This window comes from Rhinolophus ferrumequinum, chromosome 9, assembly GCF_004115265.2.
Source record: "Rhinolophus ferrumequinum isolate MPI-CBG mRhiFer1 chromosome 9, mRhiFer1_v1.p, whole genome shotgun sequence".
NCBI classification, from domain to species: domain Eukaryota; kingdom Metazoa; phylum Chordata; class Mammalia; order Chiroptera; family Rhinolophidae; genus Rhinolophus; species Rhinolophus ferrumequinum.
This window is the reverse complement of record NC_046292.1, coordinates 29,872,283-29,896,423: the sequence shown is the minus strand read 5'-3', so window position 1 is coordinate 29,896,423 and position 24,141 is coordinate 29,872,283. Positions and strand designations below refer to the sequence as shown.

Sequence of the window (24,141 nt, the reverse complement as noted above, 5' to 3'; positions counted from 1 at the left end):
CATTTACTACCTGAGCCAGCACCTTTCTATGTGAGGCCGAGAGCCTGGAAACTGCTTTTTAGGGCTCTGTCCCCACACCATGTGTTGTGTATTCTAGCTCCTAAATGTCTCTTCATATCTACTCCATCTTTATTCACTGCCTTAGTTCAGGCCCTTGTTAGTGCTTGCCTGAACTCTTTCAAGTCTTCTAGTGAGTCTTCCACTTTTCTCCTTCCCCACATTGGCTCCAGAAGGGCCTTCTGAATCTAAATCCAATTCTCTCTCTCTTTCTGAAAATCCTTTAATTTTTATCCACATGCACCAAGCTCTTTGTCATGACTTACTAAGCCACCAGAATCTGTCCCCTGCCTACCTCTTTAGCCTGATTTCCGGCCACTCCATCTCTCACACTTTGTGTTCCAGCATCACAGACCAATATAGTTCTCTGAATATGGCATATATTTCCTACCCTCGTGACTGTGCATATGTGTTACCTCTGCCTAGGATGCTCTGTCTCCCTCACCTAGTTAGAAAACTTCCATTCATCTCAAAACCCAGCTTAGACTTTCCTGATTGTCTTAGATTGGCTGCCGTCACAATATCATAGACTGGGTGGTTTAAACAACAAATATTTATTTCTCACAGTTCTGGAAGCTGAAAGTCCAAGATCAAGATACCAGCAAATTCTGTGTCTGATGAGGGCCTACTTCCTGGCCTGTAGATAGCCAGCTTCTCCCTGTATTCTCACACGGCTGAGAGCTAGAGATCATCTCTCTAGTGTAGGGGTGTCCAAACTTTTTTCAACGTTTTTCACCAAGGGCCATATGTGATAAAATACACAAACAGCCGGGCCATTCACTCGAGGTGAAGTACGTATTGCCTCACCTGGTTTATTTAAGTAAACTAAATATATTTTTGGAATTTGCTGCGGGCCAATTAACAATGGATTGCGGGCCGCACTTGGCCCGCGAGCCGTAGTTTTGACACGCCTGCTCTAGTGTGTCTTTTGATAAAGGCACTAATCCCATTAAATAAGGGCTCCACTCTCATGACTTAATTACCTGCCAAAGGCTCCGACTCCAAATAACATCACTTTGGGGATTAGGGCTTCAACATATGAATTTTGAGGGACAGACATTCCGTCCAAAGCACTGACCGTTCTCTCTTCCCACTCCATTGATTTTGTCTACCCCACCTATAGAATAGAACACTTCTTTGCCACTTTCAAACCTCATGATGTTACTATTGTTGCACTTACACTATGTTATAAATATTTTGTTTTCATGTCACATATTTATTCCCCCAATCCAACTATAAATTTTTCAAGGGTAATGGCTTTGATTCATCTTTGAATCCCCATCATTCAACACCAGGCTTGGTATATAAATACACATATATTTTTAAGTTGCAGTATTACTGCCGTATCATATAATCTACCCTTTTCAAGTACAATTCAGTGGTTTTATTATATTCAGAGGATTGTGCAACCATTACTACATTTTAATTCCAGAACATTTTAGTCACCTCAGAATGGAACCCCATACCCATATTGGTAGTCACATCCCATTTTCCCATATCCACAGTCCCCTGGTCACCACTAATATACCTTCCATCTCCATGGATCTGCCTATTCTGGACATTTCATATAAATGAAATCATACAATACGTGGCCTTTTATGGCTGACTTCTTTCACTTAGCACATTTTCAAGGTTCATCCATTTGTAGTGTGTATCAGTACTTCATTTCTTTCCATAACTGAATAATATTCCCCTCATGGATATAGATAGACCAATTTTGTATATCTACTCATCACTTGATGGACATTTAAGTTGTTTCTATGTTTTTGGCTATTATTATTAGGCTGCTGTGAACATTCATGTACAAGTTTTTGTGTGTCAATAAATGTTTGAGTCAATGAATAAATGAGTGAATTGTAGTGTCATATTTCATAATGTGTTCTCTGACCAGGATATGAATATAATCTTCTTTCCTTCTTTTGGGCAGGTCTGGGGCGGATCGTCCAGGCTGAGGAATATCTATCCCAAGCCCAGTGGACCGTCCTCAAATCAACTGAATGTTCTTATGCCACCCACTCTTTACTGCATCGAAACCTGGGACTTCTCTGTATGGCTAAGGAAAACTCTGAGGAAGCCCGTTATCATCTGGCCAATGATGTAAACAAGCTAAGTTATAACACTTGAATGATTCTGACAATAGCTGTTTAGTTTTTTTGTTTTTTTAACCAAACGTTTCTCTATAACTTTCTGTTTACAATTGACTGTTCGGTCGGGTTTTAGCAAGAACACTATTCTGACAACCTGAACTCAAGCCTTTCGACTTCCCAGCTGTGCAACCTCGGCCAGGTCACTTCATTTCCCCAAGCTTCAATCGCTTTGAGGATACTAAAGGGAGGCAGAACAGGTGCTGGCGAAGGGAAGGGCTTTACTTCATGTTCCAGCTCTGTAAGGTCACCAGCCACACAGCCTTTGACAAATCATTTCACCTCTTTCATCACCCGTAAGACAGAAATCATAAGATGATCTATGCCTCATTAGGTCATTGAGAGACAAATAATAGGACAATACATGTGCAGCACTGTGGCTGTTATTTTCATAAATAACATCAAGGTCTCTACTTGAGAGTGTGGCCATGAAATTTCAATGAGCTGGTAGTATATGAAAGTGCTTTATAAACTATAAAACTCTGTGCACGTGTTAGATAGGATGATGAGGGTGGTGACTGAGCTGTTCTTTCAAAATTTATGAGCTTTCTATTAGGATTTCAGTATTGGACAATATTACCAGAGAGTAGAGAAATCTGGGTGAGGTTAGGGTCAGACTGACGTCTGCATGCAGGCTGGTTCTCTCCTCAGCCTCTCTGGGCAACTCTCCCTTTGGTTGGCTGCCCCTGCACAATGCCCATAAATCCACTGGCAACATTCTCGTGCTGGTTAGTCTCTATATTCCCTTACCCGCCATCCATTCTCCACCCTACTTTGCCCTGGGAGGCTGCCCTCTATGCACCACACAACCTGGACTCCATTGCTCTCTGGCTTTGGTTGGGTTTGGAGAGAGAGAGGTGTGGCAAGGGAATGGAGGTTAGGAGGAGAAAGAGATTGGGGTGTTTACACTCTCTGCTGTCGTTCTGCCCCAGCCCAGTTCTGGCAGCGGCAGTTTTCCTCCATGACCACAGCTCCTGTCCGGAAGCCTTCTCCCGTAGCTTTAGCTCTTGCTGGTCCTGGAAACCCCGCTTTCCCCCCTTATTTTTTCAGGACTTGGGGTGATAATAGTTTCTGCTGTTGATAATCCCTAGTGCTTCACTAGCTCTGGTTGGTTCCTTAACCCTTCCAAATCTCTGTAAATAATTTTCATTGAACTGTCTGCAGGAAATAATTTTGAGGGTGCCATCTGTTTCCACCTAGGACCTTGACTAATACACTTCTTCATCTGTGTTTCTCTATATAAATATACTCTACGCCCTCTGACAATTAAGCAGAGACTCATTCTGTTTTGAGCTGGGGCACACTGTTAAGAATTAGATCAAGTTCAGATTACTCAGCCTAGCTTCAAAAAATAACTATAAATGTCAAACTATTAAGTTGGTGCAGAAGTAATTGCAGTTTAAGAGGTTAAAAATAGTTGCAAAAACTGCAATTACTTCTGCACCAACCTAATACTATACTGTACCCCTGAAACTAATATCGAATGTCAACTGTAATTGAAAAATAAATTTTTTTTTAAAACAATCACAGCTTTATTGATAAATACTATAAAATTCACCCACTTTAAGTGTACAATTCAATGATTTTTAGTAAACTTATAGAGTTGCACAGCCATCAGCACAATCCAGTTTTAAAACATTTTCATCAACCCGAAGAGATCCCTCATATCCATTTACAGTTATTTCTCATTCCCAGCCCCAGCCCCAGGCAACCACTATCTGTTTCTCTAGATTTGCCTTTTCGGACATTTTTGCATCTGACTTCTTTCACTTAGCATATTTATATTGAGATTCATCTATGTTGTTGTATGTATCAGTACTTCATTATTTTATTGCTGAGTAGTAGTCCATCATCTGAATATACCATAATTTGTTTAGCCATTCATCAGTTGATGGACATTTGGGTATTTTCCACTTTTTGACTGTTATGAATAATCCTGCTATGAACATATATTCCCAGGAGCAATATATAAGGGTTCCATTTTCTCTACATCCTTGACAGTACTTGTTATATTCTGCCTTTTTTAAAAAAAACTTTTATTTTATTTAAAGTATGTTTTTCCAGGACCCATCAGCCCCAAGTCAAGCAATTGCTTCACTCTAGTTGTGGAGGGCGCCGCTCACACTGTCCCATTCGGGGATCGAACTGGCAACCCTGGTGCTACGAGCATCACACTCTAACAAACTGAGCTAACCAGCTGCCCCTATTCTGCCTTTTTGATTAGAGCCTTTCTAGTGTGTCTGAAGTAGTATCTCATTATGGTTTTATTTTGCATTTCCTTAATGACTAAAAATGTTGAGCATCATTTCATGTGCTTGTTAGTCATTGGTATACGTTCTTGGAGACATGTCTCCAAGACATCTTGGAGACGGATCCTTTGCCCATTTTTTAATTGGGCTGTTATAAAAGTTCTTTATATATTCTAGATACAAGTTTTATCAGATATATGATTCACAAGGAGCATTCAAGCACTCTCCTTCTCTCTTCTGCTATAGATTTATTTTTCCAGTTGTGCATTTGGAACAGAGGACATCAGGACCTCAGGAGGCTACTTCCATCTGGCTAATATCTTCTATGGCCTTAATAAGTTGGACGTGGCAGACACGCTATACACCAAGGTGAGCTGGGGAATATGGGAACTGAGACTTGACTCTTGGGCCTTTGTCTTACAATTGGTGTTGGATCATTCATGAAAAATTTGAGGCAAAGAGAGATGAAGTGACTTACTCAAGTTCACATAGCCTGATACATGATATATTCCACTTTTCTTTCTTCCTGTTTTTCTACTACCAAAATAGATCAGTCCTTAGCATCCATAGGACGATTAACAAATAATAAGTGACGGGTCACTAAGAACCAAACCCCTGCAAACAGACTGTCATATGCTCTGTCATACCCACAGGGATGAGCTAATGTGCGCATATTGAGATGTGTGATAGAGAAGATGAGTTTTTTCTGTTTTTTTTTGTGTTTTGTTTTGTGTGTTTTTTTAAGATTTTATTGGGGAAGGGGAGCAGTGTGGACTTTATGGGGGAACAGTGTGTTTTTCCCAAGACCCATCAGCTCCAAGGCAAATTGTTGTCCTTCAATCTTAGTTGTGGAGGGCGCAGCTCAGCTCCAAGCCCAGTTGCCATTTTCAATCTTAAGTTGCAGGGGTTGCAACCCACCATCTAATGCAGGTCAAACCGGCAACCTTGTTGTAAAGAGCATGCGCTCTAACCAACTGAGCCATCTGGCCTCCCCTCAGCAGCTCAGTGGCAGCTCAGCTCAAGTTGTTGTCTTCAATCTAGTTGTGGAGGGCGCAGCTCACTGGCTCATGTGGGAATCAAACCGGCAACCCTGTTGCTCTCTAACCCTGTTAGAGAGCTTGCACTCTAACCAATTGAGCCATCTGGCCGTCTAAGAAGAAGAGTTTTTAAGAGAAAACTATTGCTGAAAGGTCGTACCCTGTTTTCCTGAAAATAAGGCCTAGCTGGACAATCATCTCTAATGCATCTTTTGGAGTAAAAATTAATATAAGACCTGGTATTATATTACATTATACCCAGTCTTATATTATATTATATAAGACCCCGGCCTTATATTGTAGTAAAATAAGATTGGGTCTCATATTAATTTTTGTTCCAAAAAAGACGCATTAGATCTGAATGTCTGGCTAGGTCTTATTTTCGGGGAAACATGGTATGAAGGGATTAAAGAACATGAGAGTACTTTGGAATTTTCATCTTTACATGTGAAAGATTTTAAACCGTTTCCAATATGTTAAAATGTCAGTTATGTTTATACAGTAACACCTCACTTAGCAAGCGATCATTCTTGTGTGATGCAGGCTCTCATGCTGTGACTATTCATATTTTAGGCCCACTTGTGAGGAAGAGGCATTGTGGTGTAGCTGAAAAGAAGTGACCTTCAGAGTCAGACAGACTTGAATTTAATTCCTGGCTGTGCCACATAGCAGCTCTTACCAAAAGTCAAGTGTGATCTTAACTTCTCTGACCCTCAGTTTATTTATCTGTAAAATGGGACTAATAAATAATGTGACTTCAATTGGGATGCTGTGTGGATGTAAAGGTTTAGTTGTATGTGCTCAATAAATGGTAGCCATTGTTATTAGACCCCCACCAGGGCTGTCCCCAGATCAGCCTGCCACATGCCCTTGCAGCCTATCTCTGGTCACTCTCACTTTGGCCATGCCTGTTTGGGCCCTTAAGGCTCCCTGCCTCCAGGCACAGTGAGAGATGGAGTGTGCAGACCGTCAGGAAACCTGGCCAGAGATGCTGCCCTCCCAGCTGGCTGGTCCAATGGCAAAGGTCTGGCCTGCTTATCTGATTGCATCTCCTCTCCTAACAGGTCTCTGAGATCTGGAATAAATATTTGAACAATCACTATCAAGTCCTCTCACAGGCTCGCATCCAACAAATAGATTTACTGGGCAAACAATTTGAGACTGACACTGGCTTGGGTAAGTAGCAGCGCTCCCTAGGAAGCAGAGCAGTGACTGCATCCCTCCCAGCCCACAGGCCTTGCCCTGGAGAGGGAAAGTCGCTCTCCCTGTCGGGGAGCACATCAGTGCCATCTGCCCCATTTTCCTGGTGGGGAAACTGAGACATGCGATCCCTGGCATCACACCCAGCCTTTCAGGGGGTTCATAAGGGACAGATTTGGAGGGGAAAAGACCCTGCAAGAGCCCACTGTGATTTCTGCAGAACATCCATTTCTTTTGTGTTATCCCTCCAGCGCACATGAGCCAAGGTAGACTCAGGCAGAAGTCACATTGCTCCATTGTTCTGGTGCCTTATCCTCTTCCTTTGCTGGACAGTGAGCTTCTCCGTGGCGGTGTCGAGTCTGAGTCACCTCTCCAGCCCCAGGCTCAGGAAAGGGCTGAGTGTGGAGTAGCACTGTACAACATCATTCCCTCTGGGAGAATAAAGAGACAGAGGATCTAGTCAGTCCTCGAAAAAGATAGACAGTGTAGCTGGTGATACAGAGCCTTTGTCAATTACCAAAAGAAAATTTCTGTAGGTACAGATTATATTTCAAGATGGGCCCCAGAATGAAGAGGTGAGGATGGTGTTGGAGGGGGAAGACTTCTTACAGGAGAGATTTTGAGCTAAGGTTTAAAAAGTTAAGAACTTAATGACCTTTCTCTCATTGTAAAAGTGATTCATGTTAAAGCAGAAAACTTGGAAATCACAGATATCCAATGATAGTCAACCTTAACATGATGGTGTATATACTTTCTGTCTTTTTCTCCAAGCCTTAGCCCAGTAAGTCCTCAATGTTGTCAATAGATTCTTGGAAACAGCGACTTTAAGCAAAACAACGTGTAATAAAACCAATTTTACTATAGGCGAATTGACATAAACAAGAGTTAAGTTCTTATGGTCTATGTCTGGTCACAAAAACATCACCAAACTTCTAAGTAAAGACTCAAAACACTTCTGATAGTAAACATTGAAATAAATGTGAGCTATATGTACATTTAAGAAAGATGAATAAAAATAAGTAAGATAATTCTTTTCCAAGCTGCTTATTCCAGTTGAGGGTCACAGGTGACTAGAGCCTATCCTGGCAGCTCAGGGCACAAGGTGGGCAGCCACCCTGGACAGGACGCCCTTCATCGCTGGACCACTCACACACACACCGTGCCACACTCACTTAGACTGGGACAATTTAGTCACGCCAATCACCTAGTGTGCACATCTTTGGGATGTGGGAGGAAAACAGAGGACCAGGAGAAAACCCACACAGCCCTGGGGAGAACGTGCACACCTCCATGCAGACAGTGTCCCTGGCCGAGAATTGATTTTTCTTTCCTCATCAACATTATCATGAAGTGACACTGAACAAAATGATGTTGTTCTAGGATTTGCTGTACTGAAAAAGTGCTTTTAAGGATCTGTCCCATAATAACTCATAATAAGTCAATAAATGAGAACCAAAGTAGAACCAAAAGCTGCTGGGGGAAATTGTAAACAGCCTTCCCCAGAGGAGGCAGAAAGGCTACTGCTTAAGACTCTTTGGATTTGGGGGAGAAGAATGGAGGTGCTGCAGGAAGCCCCTGCACCCTTCTCCTGCTATAGGATAGAAGCTGGGTTGGGCCCAAGAAATCCTGCTGTGACAAATGCCCTGTATTCGGGTACCTAAGAGATCTAATGCAGGACTCTGACAGAAAGAAACCTTGGCAACTTGGGGACCTGTGGGAACGAGCATGTTTTCAGGTTATGCTGCTAATGACATCCTAGGCAAAGCTAGGAGCTGCCTGAGATGGCAGCTTCCTGCTCTGCACTGGCAGCAGTCCTCCGAGGAAGGACTGGCCGTGGTTTGTGCTGCCTCCCTCAGAGGTGGCTTCAGGAGGCCAGGTGCCCTGCAGCTCAGTGCTCGCTGCTGAGGGTACACTCAGCTGTCCCCCACGTCTGTTTCCTCATTCCTCCCTTTCCATTGCAGATGAAGCCCAGGAAGCAGAAGCCATACGCATCCTGACTTCAATCTTGAACATTCGGGAGTCTACCTCTGACAAAGCCCCTCAAAAAACTGTCTTCATTCTGAAAACCCTGGTCATGCTTTACCACCTAATGATGAATCCTTCAAAGGCAAGTTTCCTTAGAAAAGCAGCATGTCTGCAATGGCGGTGGAATTCCTCTAGTTAAATTCAGCTATGTATTGCCCAATTGCGCTGGCTTTTATGCTCAAGTAAGCCGCCACTCCAAAAAAAGTTCAGATGTTCATGACATTTTTCATTTGTTGAGTCCAGCCTGCATAATGGAAACCCAGGGTTGCATAGGTAAACTGAGGCCGGGGCAGTGCTGGGGAGGCTGCAGGGCAGGAGGGCTCTGGGGAGTCCTTGGTGGAATGGAGTAGGAGCTCTAACGATACTCAGTGAGTGAATTCCCTGTTGCTGAATGGATCCAGGCAGAAATGAATTGCCATAAAATAATTTAAAAGGTAATCATTTTTGAGTGGTAATTACGTGCCAGTCACCAGCCTAAGTACTTTACATGCATTACCACATTTAATTCTCATACCAACCTTATAAAGTAGCTGTTTTATTATTCCTACTTTACAGGTAAGGAAACTGAGGCACAGAGAAGGTCTATGATTTGCCCAATTTCTTACAGTCAGTGGCAGATCTCAGGCTTATCAATGAACTGATTCACTGATTCATTCAAAAATTTATTGAGTGTCTACCATTTGCTATTCTAGGAACTGGGGATACAGTGGTGAGCCCCCAGATAAATTTCCTATCTCCATAGGACTTAGGTTTTTTTAGAGGAGGAGAAATCACAATAAACAAGTAAACATATAAATAGGTAATAGAATTTCACATAGTGAAAAGTGCTACCAGGAAAAATAAAGCAGACCAGGAGAGGGAGGAGGGCTGGTTGGAGGAGACCTTTCTGTGTGGGTGACATGGAAAATTCAGGATCCCCCCTCCTCCCTGCCTTTCTCCCTCCAGTACTTTCTTCAACACACTTTTGCTCAACAGCCACTGTGTCCCAGGGCCTGGAGAAACTCCCAGTCAGCGGGTCATAACAGAGGTTACAGCAAAGCTCAGGGCACATGGGAGCACAAAGGGGGGACACTAACCATATCTGCAGTGAGGTAAGGGTGGCTAGGGAACAGGGCAATATCTCCACCGAATTTCTGCAGTCCAGGGTCCAACTTTCCACTGTATACTCGCGGAAGTCATTACCCCAAGGCGCGTTAAGGGTGTTAGATCTACAAGAGGTCTTTAGAGAAAAGGGACACGTCAATCCACTCAAGATTGGCACCTCACTTCCTTCAAGTCTTGACTCAGTTTTCAGTAAAGCTTTCCCTGGTTCCCTCTCTAAAATTGTAAAATGCCATTACCACGACTGATGCTTCTCCCTTTTCCTGCTTTATTTCTTTTTCCTTAGCATGTGTTACTATGTAAGACACACTCGTGTTTTACCTATTTGTCTCGTTTATTGCCCCTCTCCCCTGCTAAGTTCCTCAAGCGCAGGAATTTCAGCCTGTAGTCACAGTACCTGGAACATGGTGGCGATTCGATAAATATTTATGGGAAGGAAGGAAGAAAGGAAGGAAGGAAGGAAGGAAGAAAGGGAAACAAGGAGGGAAGGTGGGAGAGAGGAAAGAGCGAGCAAGAGTCTGTCCCAGGATGTCCTGTGAAGCTTCTGTCCAAGTCTAAACTCTGGGCCACATGGCCCCCAGGATAGCAATTTCCTTGTGGCACCTATCATGTCTATGCCCCCCAATGTAAGTTCAAAGGGCCCTGCTTAAGATCCTGCAAAGATCTCACTTTGCTAAGAAGGTGTGTTTGGTCAGGTCAGGTGAGGTTTGCTGGTGCCCCCCGGCCCTACCCAGCATACATGTGGCTCGCTATAAGGACACACTGTGTATTCTCACCAGTTTCCAGCAAGAACTCAGTGGCTGGTATGAGAAGCTGATGGGTCATTGCCCATGTTTCTGGGATTGAGTTTCCCAATGTCATGCTTTCCTGTGACAACTTCCTTTTGTCACTACAATTCTATTCCAGGCACAAGAATATGCCATGAAAGCCTTCAGTCTAGCTCAAGAACGACAACTCAGCGTCCATGAACAAAACGCCATTCAAGAATTATTAAGTCTCATCTCAGCTGAAGCAGCTCGTTCCATTACGTAGTGACCTATGAGTTCTGTGTCAGGGCCCGTTCCAGGGGCTGTTGAATGTCTAACATATTCCAGCCTTCCCCATCTGCTTTGAGGTATGTACTAGGAATTGCTCAAGTTCCCACTCTCTTCCCCAGTGACTGCACATGTAGCTGTGTTTTTATTCTTGCATAGCACATGTGAAGGAACCTTAGGCATAGACATCAGTAAAACCTGTTTATCATGACCTTTGCACTTGGCTTATCATAATTTTGCATGCCTTTGAGTCATGTGCTGTCAGTTCACTAATATGGTATTTGTAATTAAATTGTCAATAGTTCATCGTATTTGCCAGAAGTCTCCCCGTGCATGTTTCATAGATCTTTGCCAAAAAAGAGGGTAGGAATAGAGCTATAGTGGAGCAGTTTCCCTATTCTACTGGAATTACGTCAGCAGTAATTTGATGTAGATTGTGATTAAAATGTCTATTATAATTCCTAGAGCAATCACTAAAAAAATTACTCTAACAAATAGTTAAAAATCAACAAAGGAATTAAATTGGTATATTAGAAAAGATCCATTTAATGCAAAAGAAAGCAGTAAAGGAAGAATAGAGGGACAAAAAGGACATGAGATATATAGAAAACAAATAGCAAAAACATAAATCCTAGGTCTTTGCCAGAGAAGACCCCTGGACCTTGCAGGGAGTCCCAATATGCATTGGCTGAGCTACCATTCCAGGTTGGTGTCTTTCTATAGATGATGATTTGAAGCAGATGTGAGCCATCTATACTGTCTAGGGGAGAAGACTCGGAAAGACGGAAAGACCCCCTGTGATGTAAGGGATAGAGTGCAGGCCTTGGAATTAGATATACCTGGGTTCAAGTCCAGCTCTGTCACTTAATAGCTTTGTGAACTTGATCCCGCATAACCTTATTATTATTGCTGTAAATGGCCCAGATGTGGCCACAGCTGTATCGGCTTGTCTTATAGATGGCTGTGGTCGTTCAGCATATCCTTTTTTTCGTTTTTCGTTTTTTGCCTCCGGACCTGCTAAGCAGTTTGCTCATTAGCACACTTTTCTTCCTGGGAAGCTTTGCACCCAGGAAGAGGATACACAAGTTAAGGGCCTGTCAGAGAGTTTTATGTTCCTCACTGTAAATTAATTTACTGAGATATATGTTGTAAAAATAGGTCAGATGGGCCACCCGGCCCCTTCAGGTCTAGGTAAAATCTGCTGGGAACCCCATTCTATACCTTTGGGCATTCTTAATGCTTCTCCAAGATACCTCTGAAGTGTCAGGGCCTTACCTTTCTACTAGCCATCTCTCACTCCAATTTTTTGCATTCTCACTCTGCCTTGCTCATCTTGTAGTTGTTTCTTTCATCTCGTTAGAGACACAACCCCTTCTTCTTTATTCTCACTCCCTAACCTCAAATATGAGTTAGCTCTTGCAAATAAACGTTTTATGAAGATTGAGGAGGGTTTGTGAGGAGGAGGATCAACAACTCTTAGCAGATAATTTAAAGGAAAATATTGGAACTTCTGTATTCTAAAAAAGCCCTTTAAAGTGCATTTCATTAAATTCTAGTTCTCTCCTTTGCCATATTCATTGTCCCTTTCTGTTTTCCCCCCTCCGTTACCTATTCTCTGTTCTCTCCACCCCTGAATTTTTATCCATGAATCCCCATTGAGTATATTTATAAAATTATTGTTTAAATTAAATTGTTTAAATTTATTATTCCTATTGACAGATTTTCCTCTTGATTATGGGCCATATTTTTCTGCTTTTCAACGTGTCTTAGTGATTTAATTTTCAGTCTTTCTACTTTTCTAACACTTTCAGGTAAGGCTATAAATTTTCCTCTAAATACTGCTTTAGTTGATACCATATGTTTTAAACTACAGTATTTTGTCATTTTGTTCTAAATATTTCTTAATTTTTTTTATGACTCATGAGTCATTTAAAGGTATGATTCTTAATTTCTAAGAGGTGACTTTACTTCTTTGTTGTTGATTTCTAGCTTAATTTTATTGAAGTCATAAAATATGCTGTATACAATTTAGACTTTTAGAAATTAGTTGAGATTTGCTTTGTGACCCAGGAAATGGTCAATATTTGTCAATGTTCTGTGCAGGCTAGAAAAGAATGGAGTTATTGGGCCCAGGGTCCTGTATATGTCCATTGGTCAAGCTTGTTCATATTGCAAATCTTGCATATCCTTGCTATTAATACATTTGTCATTTATATCTGAGAGAGACATATAAAATCCACCCAATATGAGCATGGGTGTATGTATTTCTCCTTGTACTGCTGTCATTTTTTGCTTTATATACTTTGAGACTTCGTTATTAGGCAAGTATAAATTCAAATACTATATTTTCCAGGTGAATTAAGTATTTTTTTTATATTATGAAGTGATTCACTTTATCTCTAGTAATACTTTTGACCTTAGAGCCTATTTTGTTCTCATAATAACATAGCTACACCTATTTCCTTTTGGACTGGATTGCTTGTTATCAGTGGACATCATTACTTACCTCTGCTTCAGTATTTACCTCTGCTTCAAAGGGGAAGTTAGGAACTAAATTTCCCAATATCTCTTTCCTTTTATGATTTTGGGTTAAATTCAGCCAATAAGGTGCAACTCCACAAGATTTGGAAGCTGGATGAGAAGGAGCATCCATTAATCTTTCTGAGAATCACCCACTGAAAGCAGATTTTCTGTGAAAGCAGCTTGCTGATCTTTTGCTCCTTGATCTTTATCAGCCAGCCATTTCAAAGACTGTGTAATACTCTAATTCCCTGTATTAAATAAATCTCTTTACTCAAAATGCCTAGAGAGGCTTCTGTTTTCCTGTCTAAGCCCTGACTAAACACTTGATATCTCTTCTTGCAACCTTTACTTTCAAACTATATCTTTATGTTTTGGATGTATCTTTTATAAAAATAGTATAATTAGATATTTTTATATCTAATTTTTAAAGAATCATTGAAACCATTTATATTTTATTTATATGTTAAAGTTTTGGATTTAAATTTATGATCTCATTTTGTGACTTCTGTTTGTCCTATTTCTCCCTTTCTTTCTTTTATATCGATTATATATTTTTTCTCATTCCATTTTCTCCCTGTCTGGTAGTTTGTAGGTTATATACTGTGTTTCTGTTTTTTCAGTGATCACCCTAGAAATTCAAATATTCCTTTCTAATTTCTCAAAGCCTGAAGTTATTTGGGGTCTTTACCTTCATCCTGGACATACAAAGTCTTTAAAACCTCTTAGCTCCATTTACTTCCCCGTAACTTATATATTATTACTGTTATTTATTTCAGATATAGCTTGAACTCACAAGTCATAACTATTATTAGTTTATAAAGTCATCATATTCTTTCTTGCTTTTCATATCTTTTATCTGGGATTACACTACTGATAAATCCTGTAGTATTTCCGACAGTAAGGGTTTGTTTATGGCAAGTCCTCAGATTGTTTTTTCCATTACTCTAAAAATGGTTTATTTTGACCTCATTTTTTTGACTCTTCAATGAAAATGTATTTCATTTTCATACATGATGCAGTGATTCAGGACATAGTCTCAATTCTGAAGATCTCTGTGAAATGTGGTTTACTTGACCAAAAAAGCTATACACAGATTACAGAGAACAAGGAGCTCTGCAGGGATAAGTTATCTCTTATCTTCCCACCTGGTAACTACATCTTTCCTAAGCATCTTCAGTGGAATTTGTAAGTGTGGAGCTGAGGGATCATCCCTGAAATGCCTGGCTAAATATTTTCTGTTAGCAAGTACATATGCACTGTTACAAATTATATCATGTTGTCTTGAACCTTTATTTAACAAAAATTCCCTCTGAATAGTTGTCCTGCATTCCTACTATATAACATTTTATCATTGCACAGCTATGGACCTGTGCTGTGCCATAGGTCCTCAGATGACCAAGATTAGAACCAAACCGCTCTACGACCAGTAGTCCCATTACAGATACATATCATGCAGGTGAGGTGTCCCTGTGTTCATCATGGCTCTATGAACTACAACATCTCTCAAGCACAACAGGTCACACAAAACAAACATTTGGCAAAGTAAAGGCTTCGAGAAAGATGATAAAACATTAAATGACAGACCGTGTCATCATTTTGTTTGATAGAAAAAGTATGTCTTTCCTAATATTCATCAAGATTGATGACAATATGGTGGAGATAAATATTTTATATATGTGCATTCACAAACACAGTTTTGATAGTTAATAAATACTTAAACAGCAGCAAGGTTAAAAGTGATAAGCAAGGTCACTATTGAGACCAGGATATAAAAATGAAGATTATATATTATAAATATTGTCCCTTGCTTGCAAACCTTTGTAAGGATTATAGACCTCCCAGAACATGTAAATGAACAAGGAAACAAAAGTTTTAAATGAAAAAAGATCCTTAATAGTTTGAGAGTCAAGCTTCGCCACAAGAAACAAAATTGGATGTGGGAGATGAGGAAGATAGCAGCCAAAAATGACTACTGGATTTTCATTTGCGTGTTTTTCTGGTTTGAGCAAGCAGTGGCATTGTGCGCTCAGGTGGAAGGCCTTGGAAGCAGCGTGAGTTTGTGGGAGAGAGATAAGAATGTGAATTCAGATTGGGGCATGGAGAGTTTGAGATATTTATGAGACATTTGAGAAGAGATGAAAAGGTAGGGAATTGGACATGCAAGCTGACATTAAGGAAAGAAGCCTGGGTTTGAGAGATAAATTTGAGAGTATCATGTAGATACTCTCATGGGGGTACTTAATACCATGGAAATGGAGAAGATCGTCTGGGGAAGAGAAGAGACGTAAGGAAATGCCCCCAAACCCAACGTTTAGTGGAGAAGAGGTGACCCAGCAGAGGAGGCTGACATAATTTCAGATTTATTGAGACTATTCATGCAAAGAATTCTCACACGCCTTTTACCCAGATTCCCCAAATGTTAACGTTTTATCATATTTGCCTTACTTGTTTTCTCGCTGTGGATACCCATTACTCTGAACCATTTGAAAGTCAGTTGCAAACATGTTGCCCCTTTATCCCTCAATATTTAATATGTATTATCTAAAGACAAGGACATTCTCTTATATAGCTTCATCAGTACAAGCATCAAAATCTGGATATTAACATTAATATACTATCAGACAATAACAGACCTTATTCAGATTTCACCAATTGTCTTAATAGTGTTCATTATAGCCAAAGAAAATCCCTGAGCAAGCAGTGCACTCGGTTGCCATGTCTCTTTAGTCAGGGGAGTGCATGTAGGTGTGACACAGTGTGCGGCTACTCAGATGTTCTCTGACTTATCTCAGGAGAAACTCAGCCAATGTTTTCTAACAATGAAGAAGCCGAGGCCCTTTGGGAGACCTGGGAGACCTACAGAGCTGTGACTCTTGGAGGGGATGGTAGCTCGAGGCTGGTGGAAGAGCGGTGATCCTTGGAAAAGTCTCTTCCCTGACTTAGGAAATCTCTGCAGTGAAAGATGCAGCTGCCGGGAAGGCAGTGAAGTGGGGACCAGTGTGACAGCCAGGTGGGTGCCAGCAGCATGGAGGCTGCGATGGTCTCAGAGGGAGACCATGGGACATTGGAAAATAGAAGTGGAAGTTTCATAAGTTATTCCTTGAGGAGAGGGAATCCCGAAATCCAACAAGTGGGGAATGTGTACCAGCCTAGAGATCTCTGCTGGAGCCTCTTCAGCACTGTTTGCAGAACCAGACGGTCAGGATGGCGGGGAAGCAAGTACCACCCCTTCCAAAGTACTTCCTTCCCATCAACTGCACTGGTCTACGATGCAGCTAACTGCAGTTCTTTTTGAGACACTGGGGGAGTTTAATATGGGCTGGTAATTAGATGGTAAAAAGGAATTATTGTTCATTTTGTTATGTGTAGTAAAGGCATCAAGAAATGTCCCCTTTTTGAAAAAGAGATGCATGCTTAAGTATGCAGGGAGAAGACACGTGTGTGGGATTTGTTTTAAAATGCTGAAGGAAAAGAAATGGCTAGATGAAGTAAAAATGAAAATTCTGATAATTTTAAAACTGGGAGGTTTACTATTCTACTTTTGTGTAGTTTGAGGATTTTCATATAAAAAAAAAAGCAACCCAGGTCACATTCCCCAATTGTTTGGGTTGAAGGACATCATAAGTGGTAGGGCATAGTGGCATCCCCGGCTGCAACAAACATACTATCTCCGTGACCCTCTGGCCTCAAGTGGGGCTCCTACCCTCACAAGGTGAAGAACAGCCTTAGTTCAAGGGTCCCAGATCTGGTGCTGCCCGTGGTTTGTTCCTAAAGGTCTTATCACTGTTTCTCCCAAGAAGCCTTTGGAACTGTCATACGAACACAAGTCCCCATGGCTCAGCCCGACCTGTCAGACTTCTTCGGGTGGGTACACACATTCTTTCCGTCCCCGGGGGCGCTCACTGCACCACACAGCCATTTTTAATGGCTTTCAGCTCTCACTTGCTATTTGAATCTTAATTCACATGTCAGTCCAGGACAGCACGCTGAGCAGGCCCACGACAAGCTCATACCCTCTGCATTAGTATGTTCCTCCATCATCTTGACAGTTGCGAGTTGGCAATATTACAATTCAGACAGCACTGTGCGTTTGAAAGGAAAATTACGGTTTTTCAGAATGCAGCTGGTATGCAAGTGAATAGGATGAAGTTTCTATGAAGCTTTTTCTTTATTTTATGATATGAAAATAATAAAATGTAGATTCAGCATGTGATTCTTAATTCAAAAGAACAACCAAAGGCACAGAGTTTTGGGGACAAAGGCAAACAAAGCATTTTGTTCCACAGTAATAATTTTAATAAAAAGCAAAAACAGCAAAACAATCATTTATGATTTCTTCTCTGTTAGAGAAGTTAACCTTGTTATTGCTGTGAAAACCACTTGGAAATGAGCTATTTTGGTGCCTAGTTAAGAGATATATATTTTTTTTCCCCTTCTTCCGCCTCTCCCTCTACCCCAACTCCAATTCAAGCCGTTGTTTCTCAGTCTAGTTGTGTAGGACACAGCTCCCTGGCCCATGCTGGTGTTATGAACCTTGTGCTCCCCGGCTGAGGCAGTTGGTCGGCCACTCACAGCAACTCACAGCAGCTCACACTGACCTCCAGCTGCTCACAGCAGCCCAGCTCCAGCGAGAGCCATTGTTCACAATCTTAGCTGTAGAGGGTGCAGCTCACTGGCCCATGTGGGAATTGAACCGGCAACCTCGGCGTTAGGAGCACGGCGCTCCAACCACTTGAGCCACCAGGTATTGTATTTTTACAGCACATTTTCTGTTTGCCAATCAGGCAGGAAAAACTGCAATTCACTTTCCTGGAGGGAAGTTAGTTGAGGTACAGCCCACAGGTGACACAGACTCTCACAAATCACTCCATATTTGAGGAGCAAACTAAACAGGTTTCTCATGTGTGAAAAAGAGAGGCAAGACAAAACAAGCAGAGCAGCGGTGTTCTCAAGTGGTTTTCTTTTACCTCAAGTCAGTTCTGCACACTATACCAGGACACTTGCTTCTGAGAAATACGTCACACATGCTACTGGAACGAAGATGTTTCAACGCTTATGTGTATCGATTTCTTTCTCAGTCACCCACTGGCAGTGGTGTGCTAATAAATGTAACCACCAGGTACCCAGGGGGCAAAACTTGATGTGCAATGTTTGTCCATCTCTGTGGGATAAATACTCCCACCATGGCTGATTTCAAACTACCAGCCTGATGGCATTTGAATGGTGGAGTTGGGACAAGACGCACAGTAGCACCCCATTATCTAGTATTTCCACCATACAAACAATATAACAGATGCAATAACCTCGAGAGCACAGATAGTAAAATGTAGTCAAATAATTAGCAACTGATGAGTTTTGAGCATTTAACTTATGTTTTTAATATAGTTTTTAATTGTAGGTTTTTATAATTTAATTTTTAATGATGGCTGTGTTTGACCACCAACTCACAAAATTCCTGAAAATTTAACAATCTGCTCTCTTGGGCCAGTACAACCTGGCTCCAGCACACCACTGGCGCTCTGGGGACCTCCAGGTGGGACAAAACCAATCAGCCACCTGCCTAGTCCTGCTTTCACAAAAATGTTTATTAATTGTGCAGCGTGATTAGGAGTCCCAGCTATCCTCTTATAGATCAGCGTTTCTCTAAATAGGAGATTCTGGGAGTCCCACTCAGGACAGGCCCAGGACAGCAGAATTTTAGTTCCTTCTGATCTCGGGACTGTCATCCCTGCCAAGTCCAGATGGTGCTGTTGGACTATCAGTTTCCTGCACAGCCGCCTGGGCCTTCTGCACTCCCCTCACCCTCTGTTTGACAGATTTAATTCAAGTCCCTGGCACCTCCTCCTTCCATTTGATGCAAAGCCAGCAAACCTAATACAGGAAGAGCCAAAGAAACCAGGTGCTAAATCACCCAAGGTCAGGCTGCTCATGAGCTTTCCAGCCTCCCAATTGTCAGAGGCAGCCTTTCCTCCAGGATTTTTCTAAGCCAAATACACCCCCTATATCTTACACTATAGCATCACAGAATCTCAAGGATGGATGGGACTTTCCAATCACTAAGCCTAAACCACAGCATGCTTGAGCAGCCGCCAGCTCTCTCCAGCCTCTCTTTTCACAGCTGTAAAGCTGCTGTCTATGGGCTTTTATCCCTTGGCACTGAGCCATGATCCACAGGAAGGAGCTGTTGGATAGCCAACAGTGCAGGAAGCAAGAGGAAAGGAACCTGCTGAAAGCCAGGCATGTGGTTAAGTGCTTCACATTTAAGATTGTGTTTATCACATTTACAGGTGATGAAACGAAGTTTTAGCAAGATTAAGTGATTTTCCCTATGTTACAGAAGCTATAAGTTAACGTGTCAGGATTTGAACCGGAGCTGTCTAACCCAAAATGGCACCATTTACATTAGTCCATGTTGCCTTCTGTGACGTGTAACAACCCTGACAGCTAGTGGTGAATATAGTTGCTGTGATGCCTGGCTAGTGTAACGGGAATGAAAAATGTATCCCTTTAAGAGGTGGCACTCAAATTCCTCTGTAGGAGGGGTCCATCTTTGTTCACAAAAATGCCTTTTACCAGTGGTAGAAGGTGAAATTTTAAAGATAAGGGTGTTGGCAGGAACCAAATTAAGAAAAAGAATGGCTACATTGCTATACATGAGAACATAAATGGATTTGGTTTGTCCCAAGAAGGGAGACAGGTACCACGTGGAGTGGCAGGTGAGTAGATTCCTTTGTAGTGTGTCAGAAAAACATTTTATGAATGGGGGTGTCATGCTTTCATCGCTGCAATGTCTTCCATTTCCTCCCACATCATTGAAACCCACAGGCACGTGTGCACGCACACATGTGCACAAACACACTCACTGATTCATTTGAATTTTGGTGTGTGTGGAAATAGGGGAGGGAACTGAGCTTCACGTCTCAGCTGACATAGTGTATGGATGAGACACCACTGTTGCTTAAAATGAGGTAGCAGAAGTCGGGAGTCAGCAGTGACTGCCAAAATATAAGTCCCTTAAAAATCAGAGATGCAAAGGCCTAGTTATCAGACTTGTCTGGATCTCGAGGGGCAGGAGGTCCCTAACTGACATATGGGCTCCAACAGAGAAGACTGTGCCTAGTGGCTGGATGCAAGGGGGATGCGCTGTGGAACTGGAAACTTTTAACTGTGGGGCCGATTGCAACGAGAACATGTGTCTCAGTCAGGCTCACCCTCCGGTGTGCCTGATGGGAGAAGTTTGGGACCCTCAGGCCCTTGGCCTCCCCAGAGGCCCATAGAGGTCTCTACAAACCCAAAATATTTCGCAGCGAAGGAACATGAGCCAAATTGGGGCCAAGGAAGGCTTCATTCAACTTGGCAGGGGCCTTCTCCTCCACATCACACCACTGATGGCGTGAGGTGGGGCTGAGTGGCCTTGGCTGATCTAAAGGAGGCCACGAGCCAGCTTGGAAATCCCATATTGGCTTTGGGGCTCTCACCGAAACACCATCCCAGAGTGAAATCCCTCATAGCTGTTGATCCATAGCAGAGGTTCTCACGGGGAAGGGGCAGAGGGCGGGTCCAGGTGTCTATTCTACTCAAGAAGAGAGCCACCTCCGGAAGTGTGCCAAACTGGATGGGGAGTCAGACTGCCCGGGTCCTAGCTTGCTGCTGACTAGCTAAGTGACCTTGGCTTCTGGGATTCAGATCCCCCATCTGTAAAATGGGAGACTGCACTAGTCTCCAAAGTTTTGCTATTCCACAGAAGGCCTCAAATAAGGCTGGATAGGTGACTATCTTAATGCTGCCTAGGAGCCCCAGTGAACAGGAAATGGCAGAGTGAGACTGCCAACCAGGGTTGGGATGCCAGCTCTGGGCCCAGCATAGTGCCCCGTATTGGCACAAGAACCACAGCTGGAGAAGGAAACTGAAAGGCTTGAAGGAATGTTTTCGTACTCTGCCGTGAGTTTGAGAAGCGAGGGCTGCATAATCCAAGCACAGACTTGGAATGGAAGCGTAAGACAGTTTTAACAATATATTCCTGAGGTGGATGTGCTTCCAGGTAGAAGCATTTTAAAGCCATCATCTCACCTTCAGTCTCAGAGGCAGTCAAAAACAGCACCAGATTTTCTATCAGACTAACTTCAGGGATAGTGTGGTGACAAAGACGGCCGTTGTCAGGGCTCCTCCCAAGGCATCTGCATAGACTGACAGCAAACAGAAGCCTCACCTCCAGGTGCAAAGGAAAGTACTAAGCTGACGTGCTGTTTTACTGACTTTGGATTCACTCTCTGAAATGACTCCTTAAACCCACCTCAGAGCGCTGTGGCCCTACGCTTGCCTGAACAAGGTGTTCTGGTCCATTAACTTCCGGGAGGGGCAGCTACTACTTGGGTGATCCTGGAGCCTCCGGGCTCCATCTCCCTGATTTACATTCAGTGTTCTCAAGACCAGCACTCAGCAGAACTTAAAGAAGGGATGAGGCATGTCTCTCCCATTTCAAGAGAGGTGGATGGGAACCCATGCATCTCGTTATCTTTATACAGAATAGTTTCAATAGACGCCTACCTCTAATCAAGACACGGTCACGATTTTTTTCATTAAACAACCCACAGAATAGCCCTCTGTTCCTCCTTCACACGGCAATTCCAAATGATCCCAATTTCTTACAGCTTTCACTGAAACGTCAAAAAACCATCCCAGACTTTTCTCCTTCCCTTCTCCCCATCCCAACTGTCATGGAATTCCCTCTTGGTTGGGAGCAATGAGCCTGCAATTGTGACACCAGTAGCTTATCACCCACTTATATTGTTTATCAGATCCTAAAGACCTAAAGCCCCAAATCCACATTCTGGCAACCCCATACCCACCAGCAATCAGACAGATAGCATGAAGACATTTTTCCCAAGTGCAGGATCATATATATTCTGAAGACTGAGCTATTGGCATTCAAGTTTTGACCAGTTTCAAGATGCTACTACTTGATAATGGAAAGACGGTATACAGACACTGTAATTTATGTTACATAAGGAAGACTGTTAGTTGGTATACAAGAGTCAAGTTTCAGGTTATATACATCCAGAAGGCTGCTTGAATACACTGAGAGCCTTATTCCTTTCAGGTCATAAAGCCTCTGAGAAGCTGCATCCTTTTTTAGGGCTCCTACCACTGTTTAGTGTGCTAATGCTAAAAATTCATGGCCCCTTTCTTTCTTAATCCCCTCGGAGGAGGGGTGATGAGAAACTTACAAAACCAGGTGTGGGAGGTGTTCTTTCACCACCTCCCACATAATGCAGTCTCACTGATGAACTGATTTCAACCTCAAAGCACCCTCAAGAGGTAAATAGAATACGCATCTCCCCTATGTGAAGAATGGAGAAATGGAGACACAGAGTGCTCCTGATGGGGTAAGTTCAATCAGCTGTTTCAGGGGACAGCCAGAACCAGGACCTGCCTCTTTGACCCATGTTCCTGCCAACAGACCTTGTGGGCAACTGTGACAAGTGTGGCCCAGCCACCTGACTGAGACTGACAGGGTCCACAGCCAGTATAGGAAATCCTGGAGGTCTGCTGTGATCCAGCTTTGTGCCTCCAGACAGGGGTAGGTTCCAAGTGACGATGCCAATGACTACAGATGTCACTAGCAGCTGGAAAATGGGCCCCTTTGACAAATCTGGAAGTATTCTCTAGCTGCCCTGCTCAGGATGGGGCCCACTAGCATGCTTCCCAGATACAGTGGGAAGAACAGGCTTACACTAAACAGTGAGAATGAGTGAATGCAGCTTCCAGAAGGTCATCACTTGGTTCTGATGTTTACACAGAAAGCATCTGGCCAGTTGCTGAGAGAACAGACCTAGAACTATCTTTCTTACAAACCTACCCTGAGTGGTAAAAATAAGGTACATGTCTTAACCTATATAAAGGTGCAGTATTATTTTCACCTGTATAAGACACATAACTAGAGTTACATTTTAGGGGCATGCACCCTCTGTGGGACTGCACTTAAACTACAGCTGTCTAGTGTGACATCCCCATTACATGGCACTGAACATTTTCCAAGTGTACAACTATTACTTGGTGAGATGATTTTAGCCACAATATTTTAAAAGCCAATTTCTCCTTAAATGTGTCACGAAAAAACGGAATTGTTTGACCTTATACACATTTTACACTTACAGCAGAATAAGTACAGGAATTTATACACTGAAATGGGTGTTGGTGCCTTCAAAGTAGTCACTTGGGAAGATGTATGTTTAGTTTAGTGAAGCTGACCTTACTCAGAACATTTCTAGAACCCTCCTTGGAAATTGTCTACTTGTGAACTTCCTCAATGTTGTTAAGTCTTTGTCCATTAAGGATAGATTTATTTTTTGAGAAATGATTTTTTTTTAACAGCCAAGGAGCATTAGATGATAAATCTGATAAGTATGCGTAAAATGGGTGATAGAGCATGGGACCTCTAGGGAGGCGTCATGTAAAAGAGATCTGACTCTGAGGTTTTGAGCTCTCGTTCCTCGCATGGCTTCAAAGATAACTCCAAAGAGGAATTCTATGTGTTCTTGGCACATGCAACATCACAGCTCAAGAGTAGGGTCTCCCAAGAAAACAACCCTGATTATGGTAACTCTTGAGGACGTATGTTTTAGTGTATTTGGTTAAAAAGGTAGCCTCGCTCATTTTCTGTCGTACTTCATATAAGCAGAAATGGAAGACTCCCGTTCCATTACTTCTTCCAACGGAAGGCTCATCATCTACTGCTTGAAGAGTTAAAATAAAAAGCACTTGGTGTCAT

General features: G+C 42.4%; 1 protein-coding gene across 3 annotated transcripts in view; it reads left to right on the top strand.

Moving 5' to 3' along the window:
- ZMYND12 (zinc finger MYND-type containing 12) overlaps positions 1-11,158 on the top strand; it is a 47,817-nt gene extending 36,659 nt beyond the window's left edge. For all 3 annotated transcript variants that reach the window (XM_033115457.1, XM_033115455.1, XM_033115458.1), the window contains exons 4-8: positions 1,985-2,154; positions 4,697-4,819; positions 6,552-6,663; positions 8,649-8,794; positions 10,720-11,158. In XM_033115457.1, coding sequence (XP_032971348.1) covers positions 1,985-2,154; positions 4,697-4,819; positions 6,552-6,663; positions 8,649-8,794; positions 10,720-10,845 — 677 coding nt within the window. In that variant the 3' untranslated portion in view covers positions 10,846-11,158. The remainder of the gene's footprint in view (positions 1-1,984; positions 2,155-4,696; positions 4,820-6,551; positions 6,664-8,648; positions 8,795-10,719) is intronic.
- The last annotated feature ends 12,983 nt before the right edge of the window (positions 11,159-24,141 follow it).